The sequence below is a fragment of the Arachis stenosperma genome, chromosome 10 (assembly GCF_014773155.1).
Source record: "Arachis stenosperma cultivar V10309 chromosome 10, arast.V10309.gnm1.PFL2, whole genome shotgun sequence".
NCBI classification, from domain to species: Eukaryota; Viridiplantae; Streptophyta; class Magnoliopsida; order Fabales; family Fabaceae; genus Arachis; species Arachis stenosperma.
In genome coordinates this window covers 4,075,348-4,096,442 of record NC_080386.1, presented here as the reverse complement: position 1 = coordinate 4,096,442, position 21,095 = coordinate 4,075,348, and the positions used below count along the sequence as shown (strand labels likewise).

At 30.9% G+C, this 21,095-nt stretch overlaps 2 protein-coding genes and 2 pseudogenes across 2 annotated transcripts; 3 read left to right on the top strand and 1 right to left on the bottom strand.

The window, feature by feature from the left end:
* The first annotated feature begins 357 nt into the window (after positions 1-357).
* On the top strand, positions 358-2,882 carry LOC130956603 (uncharacterized; annotated as a pseudogene).
* A 4,372-nt stretch (positions 2,883-7,254) lies between these two features.
* Positions 7,255-9,953, top strand: LOC130954873 (transcription factor bHLH112-like). The gene is made up of 7 exons (XM_057881655.1): positions 7,255-7,687; positions 7,839-8,343; positions 8,488-8,604; positions 8,706-8,771; positions 8,939-9,004; positions 9,106-9,156; positions 9,302-9,953. Exons 1-7 carry the CDS (start codon positions 7,329-7,331, stop codon positions 9,479-9,481), a joined length of 1,344 nt encoding a protein of 447 aa, XP_057737638.1. The 5' UTR covers positions 7,255-7,328; the 3' UTR covers positions 9,482-9,953.
* Positions 9,954-14,400: 4,447 nt separating this feature from the next.
* Positions 14,401-15,286, top strand: LOC130956602 (chaperone protein dnaJ A6-like; annotated as a pseudogene).
* Positions 15,287-15,618: 332 nt separating this feature from the next.
* On the bottom strand, positions 15,619-16,916 carry LOC130955747 (probable NAD(P)H dehydrogenase (quinone) FQR1-like 1). The gene is made up of 3 exons (XM_057882703.1): positions 16,835-16,916; positions 16,200-16,559; positions 15,619-16,028 (listed from the first exon to the last, which is right to left on the bottom strand). The coding sequence occupies exons 1-3, from the start codon at positions 16,855-16,857 to the stop codon at positions 15,803-15,805; spliced, it is 609 nt and encodes a 202-aa protein (XP_057738686.1). The 5' UTR covers positions 16,858-16,916; the 3' UTR covers positions 15,619-15,802.
* Positions 16,917-21,095: the final 4,179 nt, after the last annotated feature.

The following is a 21,095-nucleotide window of genomic DNA, read 5'->3' as shown; positions in this document are numbered from 1 at the left end:
AACAAACAACATGCATACCGAAGGACTGGTGATGAAGATAAAATAACCGTAAAGCAGGAAAAGAAGAGAAAAATGCTTACCTGATTGACTGTGATAACTGAAGGTAGGAAGGGATGGAAGCTCAAAAACACAAAGATCACAGTAAGAAATTCAAGACGGAAGAAGGAGAATGCGAACAAAATGGAATAAGAATGAATGACACAAGGGTAAAACAATCTTTGCGCGCAGGGTTTTAAAATAATTCATTATGAGCATTTAATGCCCAACGCGAAGAATGATGCGATGAACGGTTATCCCTATCAACGGAGAGACACGCGCGCAAGAGGCACGTCCTCTCCACGAGCGGCTGACTTGGCGATGACACAAGGGAGAATACATAATGCGCCACCAACAACGTTCACGTTCATTGCTGTCGTGTTGGGGGCACTGTTACGGCCTGACCCAAACCTCATGTGGGCCTACCTGACCCATAGGCTACCCGACCTGAACGGTCGGGTGCGAGGCATTCAACCGCCGACCCGGACACGCGTCCCTACCAGCTCTGCCACAGCTGTATGGGAAAATTTTGGGGAAGGTGGGTCTGCTCTTGTGGGACCCACCTCTGACACAGTATATATGGGGAGGGTCCAACCCCTCCCCGAGGTACGTCACACATCACTTTATTCCCCTTTTTCGCCTGCACACTCAGCTGACTTGAGTGTCGGAGTGTCTTTGCAAGTGACACCCCCTCTCCACATCAAGTACTCGAGAAGTAGGCGGCTCCAGCTCCATCTCCGTAACCCCGAACCAGGCAGGAACCCCACCTTACCACCCGAGGGATCTCCCCGGACATCCGGTACCCAAACTACCGAACAAAGTGTCATCACTACAAGAAAATAGAATATTTATAACAAAAATTTTGTATCAAATTTAAAATTGTTACAAAAAAATATTTTTTGTAATAATAATTGGTGATTTTTACAAAAGAATCATATTTTGTAACAATCTATTTTTTTGTTACAAATTATGTTAGTTTTTGTAACGAGTTGGTGTTTTGTTACAAAATATTATAATATTTTGTAACAAAAAGTAAAGTAGTTGCAAAATTTCGAAATATTTTGTAACAAAAAATTAATTTTTACAAAATTTAACATTATTTGTAACAAGTTATTTTTTGTCACAAAATATAAGTATATTTTATAACAATTTTTTTTTCAAAATGTTAAATACTTTAAGAGTAAAAAAATTTGTTTATATAATTTTTTTAAAATAATTTTATTTTGTTTCAAAAATAAAAAAAAATTGTTTATATAATTTTTCTAAAAGATATTTTACATATTATTTTTTACATATTCATTAATTTTTAAAATTTATAAATATTCTTTTATATTCTTTTAGAAAATTAATATATAATTTTAATTAATAATCAGATTTTTAAAGTTAACTAAAAATTAATTTGTGAAACTTAAAAAAATTTATTAAATTATAAATATAAATAACAATAATTAAATATACAACGAAAAAAAATTAAGATACTAAAAGCAAAAGTGTAAAAAGTAAAAGAGTAAAGCTGTAAAAAAAACCCTAAGCCCCCACCCCTTACTCTGAGCCTCACTCTCAACTCTCATCTCTGCGCCATCTACTCTGCGAAGTAAAATGGAGCTGCTGTGGAAAGAAGAAGCACCGACGTAGCCCTCGGAAAACGTCTGCCTGGTAGTTGTGTCCTCTACAATCACCGTCTCCTCCGCCGTCGTGTGCGTCGTCACCCTGTGATCGTTGTCGCGGGGGTTTTCATGGTGGTGGTCGTCGTCGTTGTTCGTGGTCACCGTTAGCTCTGCTTCTCTACTGAAGTTCGCATCGTCCTCTGTCTCTTATAGCCTGGTTCAGTCGTGCTTCGTTCGTCTGCTGCCGGTCTGGTCCGATTACGTCTCTACTGAAGGTAGGTGCAGTTTATTTGAGTATTATTAACTATGTCGTTAGTTGATAATCTTAGCTGAAATATTGAACCCTATATTGTTAGTTGATTTTACTGATGTTGTGGTTGAAAATATTAGTGTGTAATATAGTTGATAATCTTATTTTAGCTTATTTGGAGAGTTGATATTTGATTCTAATTTTTGTTTCTGTGTTCTATTATTTTGATTATAGTTTTTGCTTTCTTTTTTAGTGATTTTGATTCTGTTTTGTTTCTACGTTCTATTATTTTTGTTTCGGTTTCTTTTTATATTTTTTTAAGTAATTTTTATTTTTTATTCTGATTTTTGCTTTCTTTTCTTAGAGAATTATTCTATGTATTTTTACGAATAATTAACATGTATTTCAGATTGACCAGTAAAGTACAAGAACATATCATCAGGATTCAGAATTCTAATGAAGGAGCAAGGAATGAAAGGGTTCTTCAGGTGTTGGGTCCCAACACTGCTTGGATACAATGCTCAGGGAGCATGCAAGTTTGGATTCTATGAATTCTTTAAGAAATACTATTTAGATCTTGCAAGCCCAGAGAATGCAGCCAAATACAAAACCTTCATATTTCTAGGAGGATCAGCCTCTACTGAAGTCATTGCTGATATTACTTTGTGCCCCATGAAAGTTGTCAAAGTTCGTGTGCAAACCCAACCTGACTTTGCGAGAGGTTTGTCAGATAGATTACCCAAGTTCATTAAGGCTGAGGGTGCTAGAGGGTATACATGCTTTTCTTTGCTCTTAGTTGGGATTTATCATTTCATTACTTAGTAACTATCTATTATATTTTAATGACTTCATAGATATTGTTTGTTGGAATTTGAAGTTTCAAATTTGTTAAGGATTTGGATTTGATGTGCAGGTTGTATAAAGGACTTGTTCTACTCTAGGACCGCCAGATTCCATGTAAGTTTGCACATACTTCATCACATTTTTAGTCGGTCCATCAAACAGAATTGCAGCATGATTAACTTGGTTTCTCATTGAACTCTTTTGTTTGCTCTTTAATCATGATTTGGTAATTAAAATTTATTGTAATTAATAATCTGTCAAAATTAATTGCAAGAGGTAATCCAAGACTATGAGGAGCTAACAAAGAAAATAGATGTGCTCAAAGAAAAATTTGAAGAGCAACAAACACAGCAAGAGGAGGAATTAGCTCGAGTGAAAGCTCAATTGGAAGCTCAACAAGCCGTTGTGAACTCTAAAGATTTGACAATGAAATAAACTAGAAAATTAAAGGTACTCCTAAAATTGCTTATGGTTTTAATACATATTCCTAGATGATTCATATATTATTAGTATAGTTTAATTTGTATATGGATCTATTTATTACATTTTACTTATGTCATGGTTGAGAAATAATAAATGTCCTATTATTTGGTTTGATAAATTTGGTTGTGTATTAGCTGAGAAATAAGTAGTGAATTGATTGTTTTTGACAGAACCGTAGACGGTGGAAATATCCAAGTTTTATGCCAAAAATTTTCAAAACATTTTGGATAAAAGTTAATGAAAAAAATTATAATTGGTGTTATATCTTGATTCTAATTTTTTGTGTTGCTTTTTTTTATTTACAGGAGTGCTAAAATGGTGACAACATACTACCTTAAGGGCTCAAGAATATTTTGATTCATAGATACACTAATCTATGTTAGACTTGTAACTTTTGGTTGAACTTGTGCAAGAAATATAACTTGTAGAACTAATCAATGTACTCACTAATGTTATTTTATTTTAAAACAATTTCAGTTAAATGAAGCATGTATCAGAGAAATTTGTTACAAAATATTACTTTAAATTGTAACAATTCCATTTTTTGTTACAAAAACTTTTTGTAACGGGACATACTGCATCGACCTTTTTTTTGTTACAAATTCCTTTTGTTTCAAAATTCTTCTTTTTTGTAATAATTTTTTTGTTACAAATATTGCTTTTTCTTGTAGTGCATGCATGCTATCAGTAAATATTTTATATCATTAATTGTTGACGAAAACTATTAATTGAGTGACAGAAGAACAAAAATGATTAATTTGTAATTTTTAAATGACTAATTTGATTTGATAAAATTTGTTGGAGACGAATTTGAAAAATGATGTATCTTTCGAGAACTAATTTGACCACTAACCTTAAGTTGAGCGAACAAGATGTCAAATAAGGAGGAATGAACAAATAATTGTATGAAAAAAGAATGGCAAATAAACTTTAGTTATTAGGCGAATTTAATTATTTTATTGATTTTTTGCTTTTATTCTTTTTAAAAAATGATGATAATTAATTTATAATTAGATTATTTTATAGTTTTATCAAATTTATAATTGAGTTTTTATAATTTAAAAGTTTTTAATTAAAACTCTACACCAATTTCAAATTTATAATCACATTTTTATCCTTTTAAAAACAAATAACTTAACGAAATATACTTCTGTTGTAAGATAGTTGGAGATAAATTTAAAAAATAATTTATCTTTCAGGAACTAATTTAACCATTTACCTTAAGTTGAGTGACCAAAATGTCAATAAGGGAGAATAAACAAATAATTGTATGAAAAAGAATGACAAATAAACTTTAGTTATCAGGCGAATTCAATTATTTTATTGATTTTTTGCTTTTATTCTTTTTAAAAATTATGATAATTAATTTATAATTAGATTATTTTATAGTTTTATCAAATTTATAACTGAGTTTTTATAATTTAAAAGTTTTTAATTAAAATTCTACACCAATTTTAAATTTATAATCACATTTTTATCTTTTTAAAAACAAATAACTTAACGGAATATACTTTTGTTGTAAGATAGTTGGAGACAAATTTAAAAAATAATCCATTTTTCAAGAACTAATTTGACCATTAACCTTACGTTGAGTGACCAAAATGTCAAATAAGGAGGAATGAACAAATATTTGTATGAAAAAAAATAGCAAATAACTTTCGTTACTAGGCGAATTCAATTATTTTATTGATTTTTTGCTTTTATTCTTTTTAAAAAATGATGATAATTAATTTATAATTTAAAATTTTTTAATTAAAACTCTACACTAATTTTAAATTTGTAATAACATTTCTATCCTTTTAAAAACAAATAACTTAACGGAATATGCTTCTGCTGTAAGATAAATGTAAACATTTATCATTAAAAAGATCTAATTACAAATTTAAAACTAATATAAAAACTAATTAAAAAATTTTAAAATATAAGAATCTAACTAATTATAAATTAACAAAAAATAACTATAAAAACTACCAAAATAATTTAACTTTAATTTATCAATTTTTTTTTTCAAATGTAAGTTAACTTTTATTTCTTCAAAAAAGAAACAATATTGTCCAAAGAAGGACATACACTTAGCAATTGGGAATTCCCACTCAGGATAATATAGCAAAAACAGATGGCTATTGCGATGATGAACAAAACATTAGGAAACGTACTGAACCCTTAGTAACAACTCAACGGTACCGAGCTACTACCTCGGTTATCTCCTCCACCGTCATCTTCTTTCCTTCAAACACTTCTTTATTCCGAGCTTTCCAGAATTCCCAGCAGATAATCACAATTCGAACAAGTGTCTCGGTGCCCTGGTTTTTGATGATGACATGCCAACTTTATATAAAATATATAACAAATATTGGAAATATTGAATATTGGATATGATATAACATGTTAGGGTGTCAATATCTAATTTTTATTTTTCTTAGTATTATTTTTTATTTTTTTTTATTTTTTTTATCGAAAATAGAGAGATTTAAACCTGAGATATCTTAGAGAAGTATAAAGAGATTATACTATTTGAACTATAATTCATTAATTTCTTAATATTATTAGTCCATTATAAGAGTTTATTCTTTATTAATTTAGATTAGGGATTTTCAAATTCTATGTATTTTGTGTTTAATTTGGTATGACGTGAGAAAACTCTACTAAAAATATAAATTCGAATATGTTATCATATTTTATTATTTGCTATATATGGTTAATTTTTTTGTTTGTCTTCTTTTTTTTAAATAAGAATTTATTATTATTTCACTTTCAATTTTTTTGTACTACATGTACTCCATTTTTATCTAATAAAAAAATATTTTAGTAAAAATAAAAATGTACAATATGACATGTGTAAACATCATTTTTAGTTGTTGAGATGATGAGATGTTATGATTGCGGCTAATAAATTCTTTTCGTTTACTAAACTGTTTTTTAATATATAAACATGGTCGTAAAATTAATGTTTAAATTGATTAAATAAAAGTTTTTCTTAAGAAATAATAATGAGTTGATTATAAAATGTCAATACCTTTTACATTATGTTAAATACATCCAATTTATATTGTTATTATAGTTGTCCGCAAATTATTATCGTGACATCCTCAAAAATTTAAACATAAAGGATACAAATTGTCCACAATTAATGTATTCATCATTTATGTAATTATATTCTACTAAAAATAAACGGAGGGAAATTGATAAATACACAGGTATATTAAATTAACTACTATAATTATTTTAGGAAGATAAATACACGTCTCTTTTTTTATTTTCTTTTTTTTATTGATTTATTTTAATAGAAATTTTTTTAAAATATTAATTAAATTTAAGGATATGATTTTGATTTCGACAAACTCGTATGAAACAAATTTATTAAGGGATGTTTCATAAAGACGCGTAAAACGTTAAAACAGATTTTTTAGAGATCTAATTGTATTTTTAAATTTTTAGAGATTCAAATGTTTGTAAAAAAAAAAAGTCAGAGATATATTTGTCTTTTTATAAAAAAAATTTAAAGATATTCGATTTAGATTGCGTAATTCGATCGGATCAAATCGGATCTAATAATTAAAATATAGACAATTGGGTTTATTATTGTTGCTATAATAAACCAATTTTATTTTAGTTTATTAAAAAAATAATTTATTAACAAGTTTAATAAAGATGTCCAATAATAACAGGACACATATAAATATCTTAAAAAAAAAGACATTTTTAATGTTTTTATTAAAGTAGTCTCTTATTTATTAAATTTTAATTTAAGTAAATATTTATATATAGTTATCTTTAGTTGATAATTAAGTATTATTTTATCTGATTTGATAAGTTTAATTAAATTATCAAACTATATGTGAATTTTCACTTTTAATTTATATAGAAAAATTAGAATTGGAGAATTAGAATTAAATTCAAAATTCTTTTTGATTTGTTTAATCTAATCATTCTGTAATTGTGATTGTAATAACAAGGAGATTTTGGTAGTTGCCTCCAACCATTCCATATATAAAATCAATTGACTCTAAACATGCTAGCTAGCGCGCACATATATATATATGTGGTCATCAGGTAAGTAAATATACAAGATAAACGCATATACTTAGAGCGATAAAGAGCACGTAGAAATGGCTGAGGAGTTTCAAGCTACAATTTGTAGTGATAACTATTGGTGGAACTCAAACAGAAGCTTGTTCTCTTTGATGGGGGGATCAATGACGTGTTCTGTAGCAGCTGCCAACGATTCAGCAAACAATTATGGCTCTTTCTGGCAAGGTTCTGATTTCATGGATTTCAAGGGAGCAACAACAAAATCTTCTTTCAAAGAAGAAGATACAAACAAGTGTAGTAATAATGAATCATCAACATCAGCATCAGCAGTAGCAGGTGGAACCGTTGGGAGTATCTTCATCAATTCCACCTCACAGATGATGAGTGATGGCCTCTCATCTTCACCATCATTCACTTGGAATAATCCTTCTCTATTGTAAGTACTCTTAATTTGATCTTCAAGTCACCACTCTATCTTATTATGAGTGCTATTGTGAAGAAAGAAAACTTTTCTTTTGTTATACTCTTTTGAAAAAGAATCATCTATCACTGTAATAAATTAATTTCTCTGATCGATTTGTCCGCAGCGGTTGTAATGAAAGGTCAGAAAACAATTTCCAATCTGTTGTGATTCAAGAAGAAACGGGATTAGATCCTTCTAATAATAACTCACAACAGATCCAGCAACAGCAAGAATTTTCGAATTCAATTGGTAGTGGATTTACAGTTGAATCATCATTATCTGCATCTTATGATTATCCGTTGATGCAAGCAGGACTATTTGGTTCGACTGACTCATCATCATCACTCTTCACAACTAACCAACCAACCCTTCCTGAACTGTCACCAATATGGTCTACGGTGTCTTCCTTTATGAAGCCTTCATCATTTATGGAGCCAAAGCAACTTAATGGATTGCAATTCTCAAATAATACTCCTTTTTGTAATGCTTCAACTGAAGAGACACTTTATAGTATAAGATCTGATATCTTTTCTTCGTCTTCTTCTCAACCACAGCTATATCAAACACCACCAACAACTTTTGATAATAGCAAACCCAATAATGCTCTAACTAGTACTCCACTCAACAAGGTAATTATTAATTAATATATTTTTGTATGTTAACTACTAAATTTAATAATATATTTAATAATCATAGAAAATTTATCAATTTTTTATGTGTTCATTAGCAATAAATTAAAGTGAAATAGAAATTGATTTATTAATTATATGCAGTTGAAGAAGGAAGAATCTCCAGAAAAAGCATCATCATCAGTCTGTAGCAAAAATGTTTCTGGGCGCGTCTTCAAAAAAACGAGAATTGAAACGCCATCTCCTTTGCCTACTTTTAAGGTTTTAATCTTTAAATAATAAACTCCATCAAGCTAGCTCTATATACTACTTCGTATAATCTATATATAAAACTACTCTTACATGTTGATATGTATGAAAAGGTTCGAAAAGAAAAGTTAGGGGACCGAATTACTGCTCTTCAGCAATTGGTATCACCTTTTGGAAAGGTGAATTTTCTTCTCGTTTTGGATATTTTTTTTCTTCTTCCACCGCTGTCATAATGAGTAGCTATCTATGGCATTGTTTGAAAATTTATTTACCTTTTTAAAAGTTATAATGCTACGAATTAATCACATATACTTTATTTTTAATCTGATTTTTTATCTGTATATAGACGGACACTGCATCGGTTCTACATGAAGCCATTGAGTACATCAAATTTCTTCATGATCAAGTCAATGTATGCTTTCTTTTTTAAACAAATAAACAAAAATAAAATAATAGTGAAAATTATGTTTCTTGATTAATTAAATATGGCCTTTTTTTTTTCTTTAACACCAGGTTTTAACAGCTCCATATATGAAAAATGGGTCTTCTATTCAAGATCAACAGGTAATATAAAATAAAATGCTTTTTTAATACGTGATTATATACATACACAACAAAATATTATTTGTATACTTTTAGTGTACATGTAAATTTTTTGAGATATTAAATTTGTATATCTATTTATTTAGTTTTTCTTTTCTATTTTAAGGGATGTGATTATGAAAAGGATTCAAAATGTTTAACGCAAGATTTGAGTAGTCGAGGGCTTTGTTTGGTACCAGTTGCAAGCACAATTCCGATGGCTACTGAGACCACTGCTGATTTTTGGACGCCTACATTTGGAAACTCACTCATCGGGAATGTGGCAGTGGCAGGTAGTCATCAATGAGCCAATAATAAATATATGTAATAGATTCTTTCCAGTGGAGAACTACTCATCTACGAAAGTGATAACTATATATAGTTATTTGTTTAAGAAGAATAATAGAGAAAAAGAAGCAAATATAGTGACATCAATTGTGAATTAAGGGGAAAAAAAGTAGAGATGGAAAAGAAAACAGAAGAAAAGAAAATCAAAAAGTAAAGGCAAAATGATGTACACTAGTAGTTAATGATTAGTGACCACTGGAAGAGAATATACATTCCTATCTTAGCCAGTAGTTAAGAATGAATTCATAGTCTCCATGTTTTAATACTAGTAGTAATCTGTAAACTCCATGCAAAGGAGGAATATAAACAAATTCTAACTTTGGCAGCATTATTTTATATTAGATTAAAGAAATTTTATTGTGGTTTAAGTTGTTAGAAATACATATATTATGTGCCTTGAATTTAGCATGTGGAATTGTTTAGTTTAAGAGTCTTTTTTTGTGCATGTTAAATTATTAATCAATATATTATATGATTTATATTTTGTAATTAAAGTGTCGTCCTTATATTTAATATTATTATTCAAAAGGAAAGTAAAGAGGATATAATGTGAATTATGTGGAATTTTATTTTAAAAGAAGTTTTTTTAAGGTCATTAAATAAGTAATGTGTTTAGACAATTCATGGTCTATATATATTAATTTTGTTATGATGCATTGATTTTTAATAAATTTAAAAAGTAAAATATATTTATTTTAAAATGAAAAGAGTATACAATAAACAATTATGCATTAATTACAAAGTTGGAAGAATGATGAGCTAGTACAATTAATTAGTACTCAATCAAATTTCAATAGTACGTGTTATTTTTAAATTTGACTATAAATGTCAACTTATCAATTGAAATATAAAATAAAAATGGGTTTGTTACCATTCAAATAAAGTGTAGTTTAAATATAAATCATATCCAGATATATCGTATTTGTTTTTGTTTAAAGAAAATTTTAATAGTTTTGTTGTCTTCTCCTCTCTTACAAATATGAGAGGTTGAATTTATAATTTTCATCTCAACTTGGTAGATATTTACTCTTTGACGTCCTATTTTATTTAAGATGTAAAAATGTTATAATTTAATCATTTATTTTTTTTTGCATATAATTAGATAGAATAAAATAATTTTATACATACATTTAATTATATATTATTATGTTAGTAATAATAACTATTTTTTATATTAACTGTATAAATAGTTCGTAAAAAATATCGACGTGATTAGATAATTTTGTAAAATATTTTACAGTATATTAAAATTAAGAAATTGAACTATTTCTGTATATATAATTTGAGTTAATACTCAATTTAGTCTTTAAATTTATTTGTCAACCTCAATTTAGTCTTAAAATTTTAATGGTATCTATTTAGTTCCTAAATTTTATAAATATGACTCACATTACTAATAAATTTTATATTATTAAAATATTCTCTTATTCTATATTTCTATCTATTTCATTTCGATATTTGTTCTATAACTATATATCTATATAGTTAAACTTTGAATACACAAACATTAATAGAGTGTTGACATTGACAATCCGATGCGACCCAAACTATATATCTATCCACGTCAACGTTCTATTAATCTTTGTGCGTCAAAAAGTTGTTTTAGGAACATTGAGTTACGTCCACAACATTTGGGGCTAAATAAAGACAATTGAAATTTCAAGGACGTGTAAAGAGTTAAATCTCAATTTGGCCCCTAAAATTTAGTTCGCTGCTCAGAATGACCCCCATAATTTTGTTGGCCCAATTAGAACCCCCAACTTTGCAATTGTGGCTCTGACTTGCCTCTGCGATCATCTTCGTCAGCAGAATGCTGATTTGATGCAATTACATGACATGGTGGACAGTACTTAAATGACGACACATTGATTTCGTGTCCAAACCCTTTAGAAACCACGTCGTTTCAGTTTTTTGTGGGTTAAAATTCTCTTTCTTTCCACTAGGACGATCATAAGTTGCAAAATATCAAGAAAATCAGCATTTAAGTTGTGTCCACCATATCATGCAATTGCGCTAAATCAGCATTGCGGTGACGGAGATGATCGCAGGGGTAAGTTGGAGCCACAATTACAAATTTGAGGGTTCTAATTGTGGCCAACGAAATTGTGGGGGTCATTCTGAATATCAAGCCAAATTTCAGGGGCCAAATTGAGATTTACTCGACGTGTAAGTTATTGAGAAATCAAATTGAATATTATCTCTATATAATTTCTTAAAAAAAATTTATACTAGATTATTTGTTATTTATTTAAATTTATCTAATTATGATGTTTATACCGAGGATATATACATAAATATTGTCTTCAACTGAAATCAAAACTGCAAATACTCTTATTGTGCAATATATATATATAGAGAGAGAGAGAGAGGAGGCTTAAAGCTGAAGAATTCGTCTGGTATTGACTATTGAGTGTGATCAATTTTTTTTATTTAAGATAGGAGACTCGAACCCACAATCTCTTAATTAAGTATAGAGAGACTATGCTATTTGAGTTATTACTTATTGACAAAATATCACTTTTGTTACAAAAATCTACTTGTTAATTAGTATCTACTCTTGCCCCTCGCTTGTATCAATTGCATGTTTTAGTTTTGAATTGATACAAGATATAGACACCAATCAGCTTAACACATGCCTCCATGTCTTGAAGCATCTTGGGATCATTACCACTCTCTCTTTCTCTGGATTACTCCGTTGTTTTGGATATCAAATCTTAGTTTTGCTGTATATAAAGGTGCGATTTACTTAGTTTTAAATAAATAAGATGCATAAAAGGAATTTCATAAAGTAGGACAGAGAAAAACAAGAAGCATATATCATCATTTTATTGTGATATATAATAAGCTTTTGTTATTATGGTACATTTTGTCTAATCATCATCAATAGCTAGCCTATATAGTTTGTTTGTATCTTGTAATTCAAGATTTAGTTTTCACTTTTCAGCATAGCATGCATGTAAAGAGTTCCTTCTTTTTTTTACTTTTGCAAATCCAATCACACAATAAAACACGGCTTAAATTCTTTGAAAGAGATCGAGAATGAAGATTGGATATGTATGTATATATATATGTTATGTCAGATTATTCTTGGTAGGTGGGAGATGGGTGCAGGCTCTCCCTTTTTGTATGTTTGACCTAAACATAATGTTCGATCTCATTAACTTTAAGAAGTGTTGTGATGTTTTCCATCAATAATTTAGATTCTCCATAGCTTCACACTTTAACATACAGTAAAAAGTGTAGGATTGACTAGTTGTATCTGCAATAACATGCATTGAGTTGGTTGATTTCCTAGAAAATCATGTAATAATGTCATATACTCAATGATCAGCCATGGAATCAGTGTTCAATCTCTTTTTTTTTTTGGGTAATCAATTTCCCATTTGATTTACAATTAGGCCCAATGGTAGCCCAGTTAGTCTCTTACATGTTAATGGTAGCCCAGTTAGCCCATTTGATTATTTCACTAAGGTCTTTTTTTTTTTTAATCAAAGATAGGAGACTCGAACTCACAACCTCTTAATTGAGTATGAGGAGACTATGCTATTTGAGTTATAACTCATTGGTTTCACTAAGGTCTTATAAAGTAAGTGAATAACTATTTTCTGTATGATTAATTGATTATTGTAAGTTAATACCAAACAATATATGTATATATATATATTGAACTTAAGACAAGTGGTTACAGAGAATAATTTGAGAAGTGATACACAAATTATGCTTCTACTATATCTACCGGAGATGTAAAATTAAAGTTGTGCATGACATCACCATCTATTGAACTTGCCACTTGCAAAGATTTGCACAAGTGCATATAGTATTTATATTTTATTGTATCACATCATAAATAATATATTGACTGTTGACACTAGGTTCCTTTCTTTTACTTTAACTACTGTTGAAATTATAACATAATAAATGAGGGCAAACATTGGAAAAAATATATAGTCTAATCCAACATTCCAGTTAAATAAAATTATCACAATAGGATAGATGCTGTCTTCTCATATTATGCTATACTATATTCGTTCCAAATGGTGTTTGTTTTCTTTGCATTGTTTGATTTTGCCGTTCTGAATTTTTGTTTGTTTCTGTGTTTGTTTTTTCTATGGGGAAGGAGTTGAACATATTCTAAAACATGAACATGAGGGAAATCACTTGAATTGACTTTAGGAATATGTCTGAAGCAACAAAATCCGGTTAAATGGCACCAAAGTCAAACACTTTAGTTATCTTTTCCTTTAAGTTACGTCAAATATTATTTTTTTTCGAAATAATTTGCATCTATATTTACAGAAATCTTATATACAAAAATATATAATTTGCACTTATATTTATCAGAATTTATACACATAAGGCAATAAAATTTGCATTCATATTTTTTAGAGTTTACATACATAAATTAATAAAGAGTTAATAGTTAAAACTGTTCTTGAAAGATACCTTGATCTCCATTTTCGTCCCCGAAAGATAACCAACCTGGTCGCGTTAGTCCTTCCGTCATCTCCTGCACTGAGGTAGCTAACGCTCGCTGACATGGCTTGTTAACTACCAGCGTGACACTCGCTTAGTGTACCATCTTGTTACTGATAAGATAAGTTTATTAGATCAATTCAAATCAGTCCTAAGTCCTAAATCCATGAACCCTGATCCCAAATCCAAAGGAATTGAACCTCACCTCCATAGCAGATTCCATGTTCCCAAGTTGTCCCTGCCTGCATCACTGCCTACGCCTTCAATGCCACCATCGCCTGCGCATCGACGTCGTCTGCATCGTAGCCGTCGCCCAAAGTAGAACAAAGTCTATCACTAACGCTGTTCCTCGCCACAGATTCTGTCGCAGCTCTCACTCTTCTGATCCAGTCCTGTTCCACCACCATGCACAGCAATCGACTCAGTTGTGGCAGTGTTTCCTTTTACCTCCTCGACAATACTGCTTCATCCCATTGCATCACCTCCGACTCGAAATTCCTTTATGTCTCTGTTGTTCCAGTTATTTTCCCAATGCAGATTTATCTCCGAATTTATGGACTCCATAATGCTACTCTTATTGGTTGTATACTATGTTAATTCTTTGTAAGATTGGCTGAAGTTAATCATCATAGTCCACTCCATGGGTATTTCTTAAATTAATGCATGCGGACCTTTTGCAGTCTGACACAATCACTAGAGACATTTTTTTGACTTACAAGTGAAGGAGCACCCACGATTCAAACGAGAGCATGATGACCTCTATATTGAACACAATCTCAACTTGACCAGGCTTTTTGTGGCTTACAGTTTGCTGTCATCCATTTTAATGGGAGACAACTATTGATCTAGTCAAATCTTGGAGAAGTCATCAAAGCAGGTACTATCTATAGATAATTTTGGGATTGTGCTTCACTGAAATTTCATTCTATATATAAATGTAGTTTTGATTCACAAATAACTTATAAAATCTGCAATGTAGGTCAACAAAAATCTATAAATGATGAGATAATGCCACAACACAATAGGCCGTTCATGAAGGGTTGTCTTTACATCAAGTTCAATGTGAGAGTCAGGATTCCTTTTCCCCTACAATGCCGATTATTAGAGACGATATTACCTCAGAAATCCAGCAAGCAGTTGACAGATACGGAGTTGGATGAGTGTGAGGAGACCACATTACATGATGTCAACATGAAGAATGAGATGAGAAGAAAGCAGCAATAGCACTACCACAAGGCATATGATGATGATGATGAGCAATCCATGCCTCGACTGTAATTCGGGATTAGGGTTCATCGATTTAGGGACTGATTTGAATTGATCTAAGAAACTTATCTTATCAGTAACAAAAGGGTATACTAAGCGAGTGCCACGCTAGCAGTTAATAGGCCATGTCAACGAGCGTTAGCCACCTCAGTGCAAGAGATGACGGAAGGACTAACGTGACAGGTTGGTTATCTTTCGGGGATAAATTTAATTAATTTTATCTTTGGAGAGGAAAATAGAGATTGAAGTATGTTTCAAAGACGATTTTGACTATTAGCTCAATTAATAAATTTTATTTATTAAAAATAATTTAGTATTTATACTAGTCAAATAATCACAAAAAATACTCAAAATTACTTAACTCCAGAATTTCTCAACGTTTAATTAAGTTGTTAATTAACGTGGATGAGGTCTGTTTAATTTTCTTAACTAACAAACTTTGAGGAGTGGTGTAACATACATTATGAGGAGTGGTGTGACAAGTGACAACAATTTTATTTATTTAAAGGTTGCATTGAGAATATGCATGTATGATATGTTATCATCCCTTGAGCTTCTTAGCAATTCCAGCAAAGTACTTGCCCTGATGAAAAGCATGAGCCAATTCCAACTCAGTAGGTTGTCTGGAACCATCTCCAGCAAATGTTCCAGCTCCATATGGAGATCCACCCATCACCTTCTCTAACTCATACATGCCTGCTCCAAGGGTGTATCCAGTGGGAACATAAATCATTCCATGGTGAACAAACTGAGTTATAGATGTCAACCTACACAAACAACAACAATGTTATTAACTTATTATTAGATGATCACTTACATAAATACTTTTTTTTACGTGAATATGATAGTTAGGATGTTATCGCGTATTATATTAAACAATTTAGTCCGATATGACAAACTATTTAAAATTTCTTAGTTATATCTTGGTAGAGACTCACGGGGTAGTCTCTTGGCCACCTCCTTGAGCACCTGTGGAGGTAAAGAGGCCAGCAGGCTTTCCGGCGAGAGCCTGTGTGCGCCAAAGGCCGCCAGTTGCATCCAAGAAGGCTTTGAATTGGGAAGCCATCATTCCAAATCTTGTTGGAAAACCAAACAACAAACCATCCGCTTCAGTAAGCTGATTTGGTGTAATGATTGGGACATCACTATTCTTTGGAGGTGCTCTCATCTTGTCAAGCATCTCTTGAGACAATGTTTCAGCTACTTGCCAGAGTGTTGCTTCTACTCCTTCCACAGAATCAGCTCCCTTTTTTATCTCTTGAGCTAGCTTCTCCACATGACCGTACGTAGAATAGTACCTAAATGATAAAGTAGTTTAGTCGAACATCTCAAATTATCTAACAGTTCTCTCTGATCATTTCACATGAAGATATCTTTATGAAAATAATCACTATTTTAATCATATTCATTAATTCTAACTTGGGAAGGAATTAGGAGGATTATGATATAGTGAGTACTACTAATTAATAACAGCAAATTTAACAAGCTAAGCACTTCATATATATTGATACACCTCCTAAGAATTGAAACTTGTGCATCCTATGATCAGTATTATAGTGGAATCATTGCTTACACAATATAAACTTTAGTAGCCATTGATGATATATTTGCTCTGCTCTACTCTCTATAGTTGTTGTTTGTTGAGTTCAATGACTACATACCTCTTCTTATAGTGCCTATTAATATCTTTTTTATATGTAATAATCAAATGTTAACATCACTGTTGTTGTTATTATTGTCCTTCATATGATTAATTATTATAAATTTCAGATTTATCTTTTGATTAGTGCAAGTTGTTCTTATAATTGCATCATAGTATCATACAAACGTCCATGTTCTTTGTCACCAGAAACAATTTATTTTTCTTGTTATATCACTATATAATTACACATTAAGTTAGTAAATTACTTCAAATTAGCCCCTTTTATCACCATGAATTTAACTATTATATATTGGTATTAAGCACATGAACTATTTACTGGACAGTTATTCGGTTTCAACTTTCAATATCTTGTTATGTACCCAAGTAGCTGCACCCTGCACTGCTAATTATATCTAACCTTTGAAAAATCCTTTTATTCAAACTCAACTAATCTTGGTTTTTTCTTCTAAATTAAAATAAATGTATAATATTAAATAGGGTAATCGGATACTAAATTAACTAATAACGATGGCGAAAGGCTGGGAAAAAAATTTCTTATATCCCGGGGCTTTTAAAATTTATATACTTAGTAGTTAGTACGAACAACAATATTAATATATATTTAGGTCTCAAAATAATTCGATTGAATAATATTTAACATTATATATATATACATACATACATCATTTGTGGTCCTATTTCCGTGTATTACGTATTTACGTACGGAAAATAATGTTATAAATTTAGGAAAATCGTTTTTCTAGGAAGAGGTGTGGGGACCCGTCCATATTTTGTTTAGAAAAAAAAATAATGATTGATAAGAAACAACAAAAAATGTTAATAGAAAAAAGACTAATAATTAAGGAGTTATATTAAAATTATCAACATAAATCTAAAAAAGCCAAAAGGTTTTATAAGTAAATAATACTTTCTTCTATTTTATTCATCCCAATTATTATGCTGACATTTAATTTTCTTTATTCAACTACACCATTGTTGAATACTTGAATTTGTATTTGTTTCATAATCATGTTTCAGTGACGTGAATTTTCTATCTGCAATTACATCTGAACCTAAAAATATTTATAAATTGTTTATTAAAGAAGTTTTCAATAGAATAAAAAATTTAAACATATATTTTCTGTTATATATTTTGAGTTTTTACTACTGTTTTTTGACTCTTGTCGTCGATAATCATGACTATTATTATACATAATTTTATCATTTTGTGCTGCTAGCTAAATCGGAATGAATAATTCTTTGCAAAGAAAATTGTTTAATATTGTGGAACTTCAGACCATTCTTTGTGGAAAATATTCCAAACGACTAATTACATTGTAGGGAAGAGCATGATCTTCTCATATCTTCCTATGGCCCCAGAATTACGTAAACAAAAGCAAACGAACGATTATTAATGGGTTTCATTTCATGATTCAATGCTTCAAGTTTCGTCCAATGATTTTCAAAAAAATATTTGTATACTAAAACTCAGCTATTAAAATTATATTATGTATTTATATGGTACTTTATTTATTTAAATTATATGAATATTAAAACTATTAAATTATCTTAAAAATAAAAGGTAAAAATTCAGGTGAAGTCGACTGATATCTGAGAGCCGTTAGATGAAAATTTAGTCAAATCAGTCAACTCATCTAACGGCTCTCAAGTATCAATTTCACGTGAAGTCGGCTGGACCTAGATTTCCACTAAAATAAAATGATTATAATTTTATCCTCCCAACTTTTATATGTACAAATTTTAAAACCTGAAAATAAACCACGATTTACACAAAGGTAACTAATGCATAAATCATTGGTTCAAAAGGGGTTTTCAATGATTTACAAAAATATTGATAATACCCAAGAAAAAACCACACTTTATGACCAAAATTTGCTGCAAGCTAAAATCATAAATCGCAGTTTATTTTCAGGTTTCACATTTTGTATTAAAATTTGTACATTACTCGTGGTTTATATAAAAGTTGAAAAAATAATAAAATTGTAGCCATTTAATTTTTAGTATTTATATGGTTTAAATAAGTAAATTATTTATATTTGTATGTAAATAAATATATTATTTAATTTATTTTAAATATATATTTTATATTTTAATATATATTTTATACTAATAATTCATTTTAATAGCTAATTTTAATATATATATATCTATCTTGATTGAATAATATTTAGAGTATATACCCATTTTGGTCCTCAAAGAATTTTAGACTGGACACTTTAGTCCCTAACTAAAATTAATTACTCAATTGGTCCCTAACAATTAATTCCGTCAGTCACTTAAGTCCTTTAGTCCGTTAACTCTAACGGAGGACAAAATAGTCCCTGACAACTCTAACAGGGGACAAAATGGTCCCTGACAATTCTAACAATGGACAAAATAATTCCTGACCCCTTTATTCGAAAACGATATTGTTCTTCCCAATTTTTATCATATGCCATGGTATAATTGTCACACCTACCTCAACATGTCATGGACCACACACATCCTAAATCCTTGTGACTGGTACATCCACCTCCTCTGCACTTCACCCACCAACACCCACCAAAAGCATACACTTCCACGTCTTCGATAACATCACCTCCAACCCCGACACGTCCACGACATCCTCAAGACCAAGTTCTACAACTACTCCAAAGGCACGCCTTTCTCCACTCTCCGACAAGCAATATAAATTGTTGGACATTAGGACATCATGAGAAGATTCTCCTTCGACATCATATGCAAATTCTCATTTAAAATAGATATCGAGTGCTTCATTCCTTCTTTTCCAGAGTTCAAGTTGGCAGACAGCTTCGACCTCGCATCCAAGCTATCAGTACAACGAGTAATGTCGCCATTGCCACTCATATGGAAATTGAAGCGATTACTGAACATTGGTTTGGAGAAGAAGCTGAAGGAAGCGATCGGAGTGGTGGACAATGTGGTCATGGAGATGATAGGGCAGAGGAGGAGGGAGATGACAACGACGATGACAGGTCTTAACAAATCAGACTTGCTGTCTAAATTCATGGGATCCGTCGAAGACGATAACTAGTTGAGAGATATAGGCATTAGTTTTCCGAGTATGAATTGGTTGAGAACAAGTTGAGGATTTTTTTCTTGTGAACATTAAATTTATAGAGTGTTCATGGTGTAGTTTGAAGTTACAGTGTTAGACTGCTAGTGTTATGCGAGATATGATAAAAATTGGGAGAGAACAGTGTCATTTTCGAACAGAGGAGATCAGGGACCATTTTGTCCCCTGTTAGAGTTGTCAGGGACTATTTTGTCCTCCGTTAGAGTTAACGGAGTAAAGGACCTAAGTGACTGACGGAATTAATTGTTAGGGACCAATCGAGTAATTAATTTTAGTTGGGGACTAAAGTGTCCAGTCTGAAATTCTTTGAGGACCAAAATGGGTATATACTCTAATATTTAATTTTGTGTATGTGTTGATAAACCATAACCAGTGTTTCTGCTTGAATTAAAATGTTTGTGGGTATATAGTCCTACTAATACTATAGTGGCATTGTTTCTGCTTGATACCTTCTCCCTCATCTTCCCATGCTTCGCCACTCCACAAAAATAATTAATTTCGCCACTCCATAGTTTTCTCTGATATCTTGTCTTTCACCATGTCCGTTCTATTTTCTGCTTCCATGACCGCCACGGTGCCCACCTTTTTAAAAAAAAAAATTAATAAATAAATCTTAAATAATAGAATATACAGTATCAAGCTGTAACTGAGATAAAATGTTAAATTGTTAACAATAGACAGTGTGGAAAAGAGCGATGAGAGCGAGAGAGCGTGAGAGAGCGTGGGAGGGAAACACTGGGAGGGGTAGAGCTAGGGACATTGGTAAGGATCCTCGGGTTTGGAATAAAGAAGAGTATCGCCGATTGGAGCACGAATCATTTTCAGTCTTTGTGAGTAATCTTTCAGGTGACATATCAAAGAGAGAATTGTTCCACTTGTTCAATTGGACGGGACACATCAATGACATATATCTAACTCGAAAACAGAAAGGCAGGACAGTGTACATGTTTGCGTTCATTCGGTACACAACGAAAGGAGGGGCGTTGAAAGCTATAGCAGAAATGAATCGGTTGAACCTACGAGGCAAGGTGGTGTTTGTGGGAGAGGCCAAGTACAAAAGATCGTCGGAATCCCCGATTTTAAGGATAGGTAATG

Bases quoted from the DNA above. Each gene is read 5' to 3' on its own strand.
- LOC130955747 (XM_057882703.1), bottom strand. From the start codon at position 16,857: ATGGCTACTAAAGTTTATATTGT. The intron at 16,560-16,834 runs GTAAGCAATGAT...TTTATCATTTAG, and splicing joins GCTACTAAAGTTTATATTGT to GTACTATTCTACGTACGGTC. The intron at 16,029-16,199 runs GTGAGTCTCTAC...TTGTTTGTGTAG, and splicing joins GGTGGCCAAGAGACTACCCC to GTTGACATCTATAACTCAGT.
- LOC130954873 (XM_057881655.1), top strand. From the start codon at position 7,329: ATGGCTGAGGAGTTTCAAGCTACAATTTGTAGTGATAACTATTGGTGG. The intron at 7,688-7,838 runs GTAAGTACTCTT...ATTTGTCCGCAG, and splicing joins TGGAATAATCCTTCTCTATT to CGGTTGTAATGAAAGGTCAG. The intron at 9,005-9,105 runs GTATGCTTTCTT...CTTTAACACCAG, and splicing joins TTCTTCATGATCAAGTCAAT to GTTTTAACAGCTCCATATAT.